The sequence below is a fragment of the Solea solea genome, chromosome 15, assembly GCF_958295425.1.
Source record: "Solea solea chromosome 15, fSolSol10.1, whole genome shotgun sequence".
In the NCBI taxonomy this organism is placed as follows: Eukaryota; Metazoa; Chordata; class Actinopteri; order Pleuronectiformes; family Soleidae; genus Solea; species Solea solea.
The window spans coordinates 19487300-19502596 of record NC_081148.1 but is presented as its reverse complement, the minus strand read 5'-3'; the positions used below and the strand labels follow the sequence as shown (position 1 = coordinate 19502596).

The window sequence follows — 15297 nt, the reverse complement described above, 5'->3', positions numbered from 1 at the left end:
GAGAAAAGCTAATGGAGAAGCCAGTGAGTGGATATATTATACTTTATTTTAATATTCTTCAGAAAAAAAGACAACGAAGAATGATTGATAATAAAAGTAATCATTATTGCAGCCATAATTAACAACAACATCCCACACTATGACCTCAGATTGTAGACGTGACTGTGCTGCCTCAGAGACAGAACTTTGCAAAATTTCCACAGATGTAATTTAAAAACTTTGTGGACAAAATAATCGACAGCACTTTCCATCAGAAGCGTTTTATAAGGAAACCATTCAAGCCTGGATCCTCTCCGCACCAGAGTCGGCTTCAGCAGAAAAACAATGAGCGACGGTGTCAGACTGAGCAACTCAAAAAAAAAAAACACGCATAACAAAAAAATATGGTGGGTTCCAAGAAATGATCTTTCTTTACAACAGTGGTTTGGCTCAGTGCTTGAGTTAAATATATGCGGTCAGCCAAATGGAAAAGACCAGTAAAAGTGGTCCTCTTGAGACGTGGAGGACAAACATGGACTGTGCTCTGAAGCACCGGAACCTCAAAGCGATGCAAAAAATGAATTTTCGGAGGGCTGCATGTTCGGCTGACTAAGAAACTGAAGCCTCACAGAGCGTTGGGTCACTGATTCATGTCTTTATGACGTTGGAAATACTTTAAACCTTGTTGCACACAGTGTAAGGGGCAGCGCAGAGCTCCCCTGGTCCTGTGCTGAGGAGAAAGAAATGCTACAGCGAAGCCTCCTGACCTCGCCGAGTGGAAACTCCACTCACGCCAAATCAATCCTCAGCCCACACTCTGCACTCAGACAAACCTTATACAACTTCTTTAGAGTGTTTTCCATTCATTATTCTTTCATTTAGCAAAAAAAAACCCAAAAACAAACAATTATATGCCCTCGAGCACGTCTCTCTTTCAACACAGCACTTCATTTTTTAAAACCAAAAAATAACCAGTGAACAAACAGGCAGACGAGCTACAAAGAGCTTTTGGATTTGGGCAAACATGTTTCTTTTTAAGACTGTACATCTAAACACCTCACAGCTACAAGCCCGCTGTGGTAGTAATATCATCTTAAAAGACAATCCACCCCCCCCCGGTTAAAAGCTGCAAGCGTTATTATTATTCAAATCTACGTCTGGTGTACGTCTAATGACGGATAATCCAGTGGAAGTGAATAGCTGGCAGTAGATAAGAGGGTTTTCTGAGTCATCCTCAGGAAGAAGAGCATTGGTAAATGAAAAGAACACAAACAACAAATCAGCGGCTGTCTACAAATAAATGTCAGAGGACGGAGAGCACAAAAATAACAGCCCTAAGTGTCCTGCCAGGTTACAATGGAGAGGTAAAGGAGGTGCTTTGACTTAATGAAGAATTTCTTCCGGCTGCTTCAAAGACCACATCGCAGTGGAAATGTTAAAAAGGTTACCGTCAGGCTTATACTGGGGTTATTTAGAGGGATCCTCCAAATTGGTCAACAACTGGGAAAGAGCACATTGATTTTTGACGTCATTCAGTTTGAATTTGTATCACCGGAAGTAAAGTTGTGTTTGTTTCAGTGTCAGTCAACATTGACACTGTCACACATCAACAGAGGACGTGTGTACATCAGGTTTTACACTACATGGTTTACAGCACGGCACGGCACGGCACGGCACGGCTCAACTCTAGACGGTTTGGTTAGTTTTACACCAGACTCCTCTGTTAAATCCTGAGATTTTAGACATTTCTGTGCTAAATGTTGGACATTAACGCAAGTTTTCATGATTTTTAAGTCTTTTTAACTGATCGACATTTCGGCATTGTTCAGGGTGAATCTTGTGCGTCTTCCTGTGATGACACTCAGTGACCAATCAGTGGCCGTCAGTCTGACGATGTCACATATAGTATCGGCTCAGCTCCATTGGAACCTCGCCAGAGCAGTACAGGGAAAAGGAAAATCAAATCTTTATTTTTGATTGTCTGAAGCTTTACAACATAAATGAGCTTGACCTCCTTTTTCCTTCTCTCAGCAAAAAAGGGGAATATTATAGACTATAAATATGAAAATGTTCCCACTCATGCTGCCAATACACTGCAGAGAGCAGGAAAAAAGAAAATGCTGCATATATGCATAACATCATCTTCTGATTCAAAGCAGCTACCAGTATAAGTGGGGTTTTTTTCTGAAAATGAAATAAAAAAAAGAAGAAAACTCTCCGATAATCCACTTTTGATCTCAGTGCACTTGTGCTTTTTGTGTGTTTTGTGTGACGTTCTCTGTGTAGTTTGGAGAGCACTTCATGTACTAGCTCCTCACTTAATTGAGCCCAAAATGCTTTGGTGATTCGAACAACTCTTCAAACACAGAGACTCCCGGCAGACAGTTAATACAGATTTAAAAGCTGCCATTGAAGAGAATCTCCCTGTAGGAAGGAGCAGGAAACACCCGCTGAGAGCCCGAGTGCTGCTCATTAATTAAAGCCGTCCAACTTATGAACTTCATTCGTACTTTACTTCCGTCGCTCTATGACACACACATTCATCAGAGGAGCGGCAGCCCAGGTACGACATTCAGTGACAATGAAAAGTGTTCATTCGTTCACAGAAACCTCTAACTGAATAAATCAACCTGTTAATTGACAGATGAGAAACCTGGACCAAAAACAGAGGAAGCAGCTTTTCTGGCTCTGATAAAAAAAAAAAAAAAAAAATCCACCTGCCAACAACAATTATCTAGTTCCTTTAATCTGTATTAAAAAAAATGTGATGACAGAAGTTATCACATTTTTATTGTCGTTAAGACGACAAAAGATAGTTTTGTTCTTCTGAGAATCATGTTTTCGCTGTGTCATTGTGTCATATAATTAAAATGTTGTTGCCTTTAGACAGAGACAGACCAATACCTTCCTCCTGTAAACAGTCATTGTGCTGAACCACATAAGATTAATACATGAATGAATGAATACAACAATGCATTCATCTACTGCTTATGCCAATGTAAACCTATTACTTTTTTTAATTCACTCAGTCATATGTTACTGAAATGAGTCTTAGTTCCATGAGACATTTCAGTGATATTTTTGTCTTCATCAACCACATGCAGACAGGCTGATAGATTATCTTCTTGTTTTTTTTGTGACCAGACATTTTAGCCCCATCTCTGCCAAGCGGTACAGTTGATTCAGTTCGGTTTGTTGTTATTACTTATTAACATTTCTTAAGTTGTGAAGATTACCAAAATAAAGGATTTATAATGTCCCCACGTTTGTGTTTTCCTCTGTTGGCACCTAAAAAGTAGAGATAGACACAGTGTCGTCCACTAACTGGTTTACAGATAATCGTGTGACATTTGTGCAACAATAGGAGCGGAACTGGGAAGAGATGGTTCAAGGAAGTGTGTGATTCATGTTTACTGTGTCATCTTTTTTGGGCGTAGTAATGAATGAATTTAATTTTTTTTATCAAAGATATTTGTGGTTCAAAATACAGACTGAAGTAAACATCTTTGTTTCTCACAGATCTGCACAAATATCACACAGTCATCATTTTAAATATGCTTTTAGTCCTACTACGAGGTGACAAGCTGGTATGATGTCACACCATTTGTGTAGCCGACTTCCCACAGTGGAAACACAAGCCACATCAGGGTTTACCGCTCCACGACAAAACTGAAATGCACTGTACTGCTTGTTGGAAATGTCATATGAATTAGTGGTGAACAAGCATTGGTTTAAACTGGGGATTGATTTATTGGACCACTAGCATTCCTTCCCCTAAAACAGCATAAGCTCTAATAAAGCTGTGGTTGTGATTTGATAAATATAATATACCGAGAGTCTAAGTTCAGGATCAAGTCCATAAAACATTAAACAAATCCCGATTAGCATAAAGGCTAAAACAATGTCTGCAGTGCACATATGAAAGCCATTGTCAGTATCATCAGATCTATTATCTAAGTGCTAACGGCTTGTGGATTAAACATTATTGTCAGAGCACTTCATGGTAATGAGGTGGCCGTGACATCTATTAGCACAAGCAACGGGGTTTATCCCGTCAGAGGCTCAGGAGAGCGAGCGTGGGAGCCCTGAAGCTACATGTGATGCAGGCCGCGGCCTGAGCTGGAGAAAGGGAGGAGGGAGGAAAGAAGGTGAGAAAATGTAGAAAAGACAGGAGTCGCGGAGCACAGAGGTTTGTGCAGTGACGACACAATCTGCTTTCTAAAGAACTGATGAAAGAGGAGGAGTGATTAGGGAGCGATGCGATGTGATAGAAGCATCCATTAGCTGCTCTCACTCAACTACACGTCTATCTCTGTCTCTGTATCTTTGTCTCCAACTCAACACAGACTCCACAGTTTGCACAACCACAGCCTCTTGCTTTTAGAATTGATTTTAAGATCTTGGTCTAAACTGTTAAAGCCTTGCTCCAGGTTATCCAGCTGAACTTCTAACTCCATGTACCACTTCCTGCTCCCCGAGCTTCATCTGATACCTTCATTCTTAGATCTAGAGCATCTGCGATCAGGGCCTCTGGACTCGTTGCTGTGTTTAAATCTCAAAACTGAAGTGTGCAGCTTTTAAATATGAACCTATCTCTGTGTTTCTCAGTGTATTGGCACTAAGATCTCATATTGCGATTCGCTTCACGACAAGACAGACGGATGCTGAACAAAGTGAGGTGGCAGCAAACAGGTTGGAGTATGACTGAAAACACAAAGACACCAAGTCCTTCTGCAGTTTAATGGGATTAACGCTCCACTCCACCCCCTCCTGCACTGCTGCTGTATACACACAAACGCTCCCTCAGTCAGATCTTAATAGTTCTGCCTGTTTTCAGGCTCTGCATTGCAGCTTTATGCATATGCTTTGTTTTGTTTTGTTTTGTTTTAAATTGTACAGCATGTGTGTGTGTGTGTGCTTTATGAATTACACGTGTGAAGCTTTGCTCACCTTTGAGATATTGCTGGACCTGCTTGCAGAATGACCCAGAGGCTTTTCATTCTGCGGAGGAGAAAAACAAACAAAAACATTCAGACACAGAGAAATAAACAATTCCTGTAAAGCTGCACATGCATGCAACACAGAGGCTGCCTCGTAATCGTAATTATTGTTCACCACATCACATTGTGCTCATAATGAATGGAGGCTGTACAAGGACTGCTCAACTTAAGCACATAATTAACATTTGACCAACTGAAGCAAATATTGTGCTGCATCCGTAATATGGAAATGTATTTAATTAGTTGAATTAAGATTGTTCAGGCTGGATTAAAGCGGCGGACAACGCGAGAGACACTGCTACCCTCGGAGCCACAATACAAGCAGTGGAATCTAAGCAGATTATAAGATAATGAACAAATGTTATGGTGAAGATACGGTAACTCAACTAATGTTAGGTTTCAACAGGAACAGGTGGGACTGATTCACGGTTTATCTCCATCTAATGAGGGCATCAAAGCTCGGGCCAGAGTGAGCCTGAGCCGTTGGGCATCTTACAGGCGTAAATCGAGTTTGTTTCGGTCCGGACAAAATGTAGCCGAGCCCATTATACGCAACACATCCGTTCAAACTCCACATCAAACGGTGTCTCAATATTTGTGCGACGACCCGGGGAGCGGAACAGGAAAACCCTTCCAGCACTCGGCACAGTCGGGTTCTGTCTCGAGGCCGTAATGATCCTCGGTTTCCTCTGAGTTTCCTGTCGTCTGCTTGCATTGGCGACGCGCGCAGACACTGGCATTCAGAGCTGGCATTAAAGCTTCATGTGGGTCTTTAATGAGTAATCAATCACAGTTACATAATATGGAGTTCAAACCAGGCCTGACAAATGGAAATAAGCTCTTTGGAATGAGTCATTTTAATTGTATACATAAAAGCAAAAAGAGATTACACAGTTAGGGGCATAAATTCACTGTGGGGGCCTCTATTGACCGCCACCTCATCTTACTGCACACAGCACAACAAACACTGCAGCTTTATTATACCAGAAACCCAGAATTGAACCTATAAAGCTGCCGTCTAAATGCAATGCTCCTATTGACTGTTCCACTGCACCTAAACCAACTCTATATACACAGTACAGGTCCTTCAGTTAAGATAGCAACATATGCTGCTTGTCCACTACACAGTTCCAGCTGCTCTGCAGGCTGTATCTAAAATACAAAGGCACTTGAAGCTAAATAGCAGGTATGATATTTAGAATGCCTGCTATCCAAGATCATCATCATCATCATCATCATCATCATCATCATCATCATCATCATCATCATCATCATCTATATCTGACTAACTTTTGACAGATATTTCAGTGGATGAAAATTCAGCCACATGCAGGCTCTCACACTCTCCACACACACACGCATATGATGATACAACAAAAAGACAACACAAAATGTTACCCATGTTAATTACTGAAGCAATTCAATTCCTAGCTGTGACCAGTTGCCATGGTAACAGAGGACTAGGGGCATGTAACAAAGTCTCTCTCTCTACTTCCTTCCATCTTCAATCTTATTTCCCTAGACGCTGGAGGACATTAAAGATAACATCATATAAACACTGATGGCATAACCTGCGTTTACATCCGGACATGTTTGTGCATACATCAGACATTTTACCAGAGGAAAACACATCTCTATCCATCTATATATGCAATTTCTTGCCACTTAGATTGAATAAATGTCAGGTGTGAGGCCATTTTCTCTGATGTCAAACTGTACTCACCTAATGTATTAATCTGCCAACCTCTTACTATGTGTTCTTGCCGTTCTAGCCGTGGATTTACGAGCACACACACGCACACGCACACACACACACACACACACACACACACATATCTTTCTTGAGTTACGGCCAAAAACAGATTTGAGAGGTTGTCGTGGCCGTGACCTCTGACATTCCCGAGACCAAATGTGAAGAAATTCTCTTCTCTTTATATTGTGCTCACAATAATGGCTGTCTCGCTATTGATTGCACACATTTTTAAAGACATCAAGACCACTGTGGTATTAAAGTAAAAATAAGCTGTGCTGCGTTTCCCTATTATCACACTGTTGCATAGTTACAGCTTGTAGTGTGGTGCAAATACTTACACACATAGAAATAAAAGACCCCAAACTGATTATCCTTTAAAAATAAGCTATATTTTGTCATCCATCTGTGGTCAGCTGTTTATCCATCACATCACAGTCTCAGTCTCGAGTGCTTTTTTAAGGTGAGAAAACACACATGAAACAGTTGAAGGCGTGTAAAATCAAACCGTGAAGTTCAGAAACCTGAGGCTACAGTAACAGCTTCGAGTGCACTCACGGTGCCACTGCTGACAACAACAGCTGACTGACATAAATGAAAGGTTATTATTATTATTATCCACAATTTTCACCGAACAGAGGTGGAGAGATCTGGGTTTTTTCTGAGGCAGATGCAATCTTATTAAGTCAATGCAGCCCTTTGCCAATCGTTCGTGCCAATATTTTTTGGGCTGATCTGAAAGAACACAGACACATAATAACAAGTCATCCACAAAATTGCTTAACTTGAATAAACATTTATTGAATAACACTTGTTTCCTGACTCTCAAATGTGATTCATTGTCCACACTGCAGACATAGCAGTGTTTATTAAGTTTCTGAGAAGGAAAAAGGTGTAAACTTAGATAAATACTCGCTCAATTAATGAATTAAATAATAATCAGCCAATGCCAGTTAACAAAAATTCAAATGAACCAAACTGACTAATAAATCAGTCAAGCGACAGCTATTTGTTGCTATTTTTCTTTTTGCTGTGATAGGATAGTATCACATAGCAAACAGTAAAGATAGTAAAGACATCTAAAGTTTGTCTGGTGCCACTTGTACTTTAACAAACTGCAAAACAAGGCAAATCTGCCTCACTCTCTGGATACTAGTGGATTACAATGAGACAGATCTCCATGCCATATTACATCTTCATCGTCCTCACACACAGTGGTGCACGCAGATCTCAGTGGGTGCAATTTGTGCAGCAAATCAATAGTGTCATTGCCAAAAAACGATGAAAAGCCACATCTCGGAGGAGATGGCCGGCAGGATAACAGGCTCGACGAAAAGAAAAGCTCAAACTGATGATCCTTGGCCTTAATCCTCCCTTCTTGAAGAAATGAATGAAAAAGTGGGAGTAACAAGGAGATTTGTTTCTGGAAAATAACAAGGTCGCGAGCAGGCCGATGACTTTTATAGATACCCGTGATTAGAGCTCAGAGGCTGAAGGCAGACTACAGGACATGAGGGTCGGCACCATTTCTGTGTGTCCTCTCTTTCATACCAACCCCATTTCTCTGAAACTCATCTCTTCTGAGCGGCGTTACTGACAGTTTGGGGTCCAGCAGTCACCTTCACTGCCGCCGCGACACGAGACTATAGAGAACCGGGATTTTTTTTGGGGGGGGGCTCATACATAATTCTGATAAAGAGCGGCTCAGGTTTCGCAGTCTGCTGTGTCTGTGTCTGAATCAGCTCATGCTTTTTGATAACACAACCTTCAGACCACTCTGAAAACCAGTGCTTTATAAAAGGAAAAAAAAAAAAAAAAAAAAAAAAGAGTACAAGAGGAGGTCATACAGGTCATAGTCAGAGGGATTGTCCTGTCCTTCAGGACTCGGGTCTCTGTCCTCAGGGACAAAAGAGTTCACTTCTATGTAAAAATCTAAAAAAAAAATGACAAGTTAAACTTTCCTTTTTTAGAGTTTTTTTTTTTCTCCCAAACTCAACTTTTTCAACATTAGTGCTTTGGACTGAAGACTCAGTCGCTTCTTAAATGTGGAGATCTGCTGTTTTTCTCCGTTCAGTATCGCAGTAAAGCGGTTTGACAGTCAGACAAAGCGCTTTTACAAACAAGTTTTTTGTTCACAAATTAATCAATGTGTGGTGTTCAAGCCCTGACAATAAAACTATTCAAATAAGCAAAATGTTCACAGTTGGGACTTATTACAAACAAACAGGAGCTTCGTCAAATCTTCACACTAAAGTCTGCCCTGAAGTGGTGAAGAGGTGACGGTTAAGATCCTTTCTTTATCTTTTAGGAAGCGAGCGTCAGGATGTTGATTCCACCTATTTCTTCAGGTAATGTGATTCATTTCTGGTTCTTTTAGTATATCTGCTTAATGGTGATAGAGAATTCCTGATGTTGTTCCTTTTTACTGAACTAAATTGCTATTCACAGACAGAAAATATGTACTTTAAACGTCTTTTTTCCAGGACGCGCACAAACACCGGTGGTGGTTGATGGGACATGAGATTCAGAGGATCTGAGAGACGATGACGTGTTTGCTGGACTCGACAGCAACAACAGTTTGATTGGTCAAATTTAAGTCATGTGGTTAAATCTAATTACTGAGGACGCCAAAGACAGCTCATTAGCACGGGGAGGGGAGGAGAGACCTGAACAACAAGCTTCCTTTCTATGGAATACATGAAACAATCAGTGTTATTCAGGTCAATTTTATCACAACAGATAAAGATAAGCACTGTAATCACTGCAGCCGTGATGTAATTAACGGGATTATACGTGTAAACACTGAATGTTATGACATAAACTGTTGCTCTTTTTTTTTTTTGTAATTAAATTCTTTATTTCACCTGCAAATTCTACATCAGTGAAGAGACTCTTGTAAGCAGATACTTCCTTCTGGTCTCTGCAACTATTTCACACCAGAGTCAGAACACAAACCTGACACTTTCCATCAGACGGGCCGGGGGCCATCTGTGCTCGCTCGCTCGCTCCAACGGCACAGACAATGAAACTGAACTGCACACGAGAGGTGAGAGTTGCAAATGAGAGCCGTTCGTTAAGCCCCTCCACCTGCATTTTCCTGCTACCAGAGAAGCTGCTGCATCTGCTCTTACTGGTAAAGAAACTGTTTGGTTTTTTTTCCAGCTGCAAGTTTGCAAGACAGAGGATCCTTAGTGAAAGAAAGTCATTTGGCTGCAGTGCATTGTAATCTGTCATGGTTTCTATCAGACTTTGCCAGAAACATGAAGAAGCCTCATGAAGACGTTCTGTTGCCCGGAATATGACAAACAACTTAACTAACTGACAAATTCATCTTCCTCTGCCTCACAGCCAACCAAAGACTCCAGCTATATTAACAAACACCCTGTTTTTAGAGGTTAATGGAATCACACAGCACAGAAAAACTGATTTATGAATGATTATTGGAGGAATCTGTGAATGCATCTTTATTCCTGATGCCAGCGGGATAAAAAATGTCAGGCCAAGGACAGACTGAATCAGTCAAAAGTAGTTCTGGGCAATGGACACCTTGGCAATAACAACCATTTTGGCACCGGACGTGCACAATACACTGTATCTCTAAAATGTCAGCAGTTGGATTTACACCATTTAGAAGAAGCTCTATTTTTTCTGCATGTCCCGAACACACAGAGACAGAGAGAGACAGAGACAGAGACAGAGACAGAGACAGAGGGCTGTTTTACGTGGCAGTGACTCAGTTGATAAAGTGCCAAACATTTCACTGTATCATCTCCTGCTATAGGACAAAGGAAAATACACACAGCAGGAGAGAGAGTGGCCGATGAATGATAGCAATCAGACAGCGCTAATGAGAGGACTGCTGCAGGCATTAATTCAGGGAAACTAATGGACAGACAACTGTGTGTGTGTGTGTGTGTGTGTGTGTGTGTGTGTGTGTGTGTGTGTGTGTGTGAACAAACTGCAGCTCTGCTCAACTCTTTTTTTTGTCAAGGAGTGAAGAAGTGATTTGATTTCCAAGCTGATTATTGTGTTCATCCCTTTCATTCACATAGAACACGCAGCTTTCATGGAACTTTGTCGTTGTGAAACGACAAAGTTGGATGATGAGTTACTGCGTTAATGCCCAGTGTGTGCCGCTCACAGTAGAACACCGTCACTCTACTGTACCTCAGTTTAAAAACATCTTCTTAAAACTCATCTCGAGTGTCTAATAATTGACAACGGTGTTAAACGAAAATAATGAAATCCCTAAATTAAATAGAAAATAATATGTATGTGTGTATATATATATATATATATATATATATATATATATATTTATATACAAAGGTTAATTCTGCAACACCAAAGGTGTAGTTGAGCGATACATATTAAACATAAACCCCTCCCCCCATTAATCAATAGCAACTGGCAGATGTGAAAACACAACACACCACAATGTTGTTACCACAAGTGAAACATAGCACATGTTCCGTCGGAGTATAATCTGTAAGATTAAATGGTGACTTGATTTAAAATCAAACATTTAAAGCTGCTTTTTTTCTGATCTAATTGGTGATTTTATGATCATTGATAGTGCAATCGTGGCTCTAGTGCAAATCAAATTAGCGAAATGAACCGTGTTGAAGGGAAGGACTGTGCTCAAAAACAGAACTATGATTAATAACTGCGACCTGTGGAGGGCAGCATTACAACTTCCCCGTCTGTAACTATTAATAAAGAGGACGGCGTTATCCAAATGTAGTGCAGTTGCTGTTACGAGCACCTGCAGGCATACAGGGCTGAGATATGATGATGATGTAAATAAAGCCTCTGCACACTGTGTGCACACACTGTCGCCTTACCCTCATTTTCACTTTGTTGCACCTGCCAGAGTGGTGCCCATATTTTGGACGCTGTGATTAATACACAGAACCTGGTGCCCTCATATATTATGTTCTCTACCTGCTTAAATTATATTCACTCAAGAGAAGAAACCTTTTAATCTTGGTTTGCGATCATTATTCGCTGGAAGTCAGTAAACCTCACCTTTCCTGTGCCGAGATTGATAAAATGATAGTGTCGAGATCATGTAAGCTTGTACGCAGCATGAAACCATTTTAAAAGGGCTTTACATCGCACGCCAGATGTCACTTCCAGACAGACGGCAGCCTTTTATGGCAGCGGAAGAAAAGTGCATGCAGCACTTGTGAATCTGTAATTCAAGGTTTAACTCTTAAATGAGCAATTTTGCCAACAGAGAGAGAAAGAATGATAACCACAACCCCTTTTATATCAATTACACAGCCATAATACAACTGTAGGAAGGAGGGAAAAGCCTGTGAATCTCCAGAGGAAGGAAGGAAGACACAGGACAACTTCCCCTGGAATAAATGGCACAAGACCTAAAAACATGTTTTTTCTCCAATGCCCACATTGTTGCAGGACAAGCTGACACAAGATTTCTTTCCCAGGCTGAGATAACTGTGATTTCTCTGCGTAGACCCGACTCCTGAGAGAAATCTTTGTCAAGTCACACTAATCAAGCGATTACAGTGTCAAATGGGGACGATAAACACTTTTCAACCTGAAAAATACAGCTGGTGCGCTGGAGCATGCGCACCAGTGCCAGTGCACACAAATGTGTCGACACTCATACACCCATCCATTCATCCATGCGGCAAAAGCAATATCAAACTCAAATGTCAGAGAGTCCCATCAGGAGGAGACGTTGGAGGAAACACAGGCCGACTCTCAGGGAAACAAAGCTCCATGAGGAATCTCAGCTCAGCAGGAGCAAGAACAATGAGTGGACAGCTTGACTGACCACAGACACTACAGTCACAAATTAGTATTCAACACATTATCCTACACATTCCACTTTTCTACTAATTACATTATGTTATGTACATTATGTCCAAAACTGTTACTATTTCAAAAGTATATTCTTAGCTGAGAAAAACCTGCAGCCACACAGCATTTTTTTAAGTGTCTGTTCAGGCTGCACAATGTTAGGAAAACAATATGCGCAGGTAATATGCTGTGACATTGTAGAATATTGCAAAAATGGCTTTCCATATATAAATACATACCCTTAGGGCCGGGTCTAATAACAGTCACGCTCACGCCGCTAAGCACAACAAAATGTGCTTTTTTAAATATATTATATATTACTATATTCTACTTTCATTGAACTGAAACAGAAAATATGAATTATTTTCAATCTACTACATACGAAGGAGATTTCTTTAGTTTTGAATTATTACAGCAATGGGATATGTCGATGATTAGCAGCAATACTTGTGACAGTGCCACCTGGTGGAAATGGCATGGTTTTTTTTGTCTATTGCCGAATACGGCCAAAATGACACCATCTGGTGGAGAGTAGTAAAAATGTTCAATTCCAAGGCAAAAGCCCAATTGACAACCAGATATAATAAAATACATGTAGTATACTTTGAATGGGTTTCAATGGCACATTTTTGGCGCTTAGCGGTATGAGTGCAACACTTGTTTGTACACGGTGTGTTTTAGCCTTACGGTAGGAGCTGAACTGGAAACAAGATCGAATAAAAATATACAATCTTGCCAATTTTGTCCCTATGTGGTGTTAATGTCTTAATAATTTGGGTTCACTGCTAACATGAGACAGGGAGTAGCCTATACAGACTTCAAGAACATGGTTTCATTGACCAAACTGAACATCTTATTGCTGCTTTAAATCATTTGGATTGTTAAATAAATATAGAAAAATGTAAACACAATAATTTATATCCAACAGCAGTGTCTCGTAATTGTCCAACCAATTTTCTTTTTACTTTTCTGCACATGAGGTCACTGAGGTAAGAGCGTGTCTTAGAGTGGAGGAAAATATTTACATTTTTGCCAGAGAAATGCAGTACATCTTGCAGCTCAATTCGTCTTTTGTGATGCATATTATACGTATCGCTATTGCAATGACGGTTCATTTTCAATATATTGTGCAGCCCTAATGTCTGTGTGTGCGTGTGTGTGTGTGCGTTTAGCAAAAACCACATCATGCATTACAGCATGTAAAGTGAGACTGCAGTAGAAGCAGGAAAATCCCCCAGAGTCTGTGGTTGTGTACAAGTCGACAAGCTTTTACATGAGCCTGTGTGCGTGTGCGTGTGTGTGTGTGTGCGCGTGTGTGAGAACAAGCTTGTCTGTCTGTGCTCTCATCAGCAGGATGTGAGTGTGTGGCTTCCACTCATTTTCCACCTCCTCCTCCTACTCTCTGTCTGTCTGTCCATCATATCTCTTCATCTCGGCCATAATCACATGACCATTTCCAAACAGGATATGGAAAGGAGAGATAGTGACGGTTATATTCAGTTACGATGTGGATGGTGACCCAGTGTGGCTGTGTCTGTTTACACAGTAGATATTGCAATATGCAATATGCAATACGAGAGTAGGGCGGTCACTTTTTATACAGTGAACATTTTCTCAGAGTCTCACTCTTTAGCATGACATCAGGCATTATGTATGATTTGTGTGGGAGGGGGAAAAAAGTCAAGCTACAGCTAATTAGCTTGGCACAATGTCTCCTAATAATATGCGTCATCAGTGTGTGTGTGAACCCTGAGTCCCTGTGATGTAATCCTTCAGTCTCACACACACACACACACAGGCAAACTCACAGGGAACAAGAGGTCACGTTAGCAGTGCAACGCGAGACACACACTGACCAGTACTCCGCAAAGTAAAGCAGGGGAATAAGTTCCACTTAAACTAAAGTGGAGACCTTAAACTTTTAAAAAACAAGAGTGCAATAACAGCTTGAGGCTCGAGTTTACCTAATTGCTTCTTTACAGCTAGCAGCACTTAGCAGCTGCTTAGAGAAGCATTAGCTTTAGTGCCATCTGGGAATTTGAACAGCCAAGACGAACATTTCTGAAACAAAATCTCCAGAATAGTAACAGCACAGGAGCTCAGTTTTCAGCACTGCCTTTAACTGTTTTGCTAAGGAGCTTCAGTCTCTAGTTTTCGTTGTAAATTATGTTCCCATTTAAAAGGACAATAGACGATAAAGCACAGCAGATACGAGTGGACACCATCCGACATTTGACAATTGTTATCGTGCCTTATCTCGTTGAGATTGGAGCTGTTATGTGTATGCATTTACATTTTAACGTGTTATGTAATAGTAGTTCTGTGTTTTATTGTACTTTTAACGGGTTTGATCATGTATATGGTAAACTAGCGATAGCTATAAACTCTAGTATGTACAGCACATCAGTTGCATTATTTGTATTAGAACGATGTCAACTGGGTGCAGGTGACACCCAGTGACAGGGCGGTGGTCGACATGTAATTAATTTCACACGCTGCACAACAGGAAGTTTGTTTTGCAACCAGAAGACAACCATTATCACATTCCCTCTCCCTCTTGCTATCCTCTCCTGTCCTGCCTGTCTTGTTTTGCCTATCTTCCTGGTTTCTCTCTCTCTCTCTCTGTCCATCCGTCCACTCTGTCCAACAGTTTTTAAGCTCTTACATGACATGTGACTTCATTAATCTCCCCCTCCCTCCCTCCAGCTGCAGATTTGACACAAAGCCCTGATTTGG

The 15297-nt window shown here is 40.8% G+C and overlaps 1 protein-coding gene across 2 annotated transcripts in view; it reads right to left on the bottom strand.

The window, feature by feature from the left end:
- marchf8 (membrane-associated ring finger (C3HC4) 8) overlaps positions 1-15297 on the bottom strand; it is a 90478-nt gene that overhangs the window by 23734 nt on the left and 51447 nt on the right. For both annotated transcript variants that reach the window (XM_058651121.1, XM_058651120.1), the window contains exon 3: positions 4930-4980. In XM_058651121.1, the coding sequence (XP_058507104.1) occupies positions 4930-4980 (51 nt within the window). The remainder of the gene's footprint in view (positions 1-4929; positions 4981-15297) is intronic.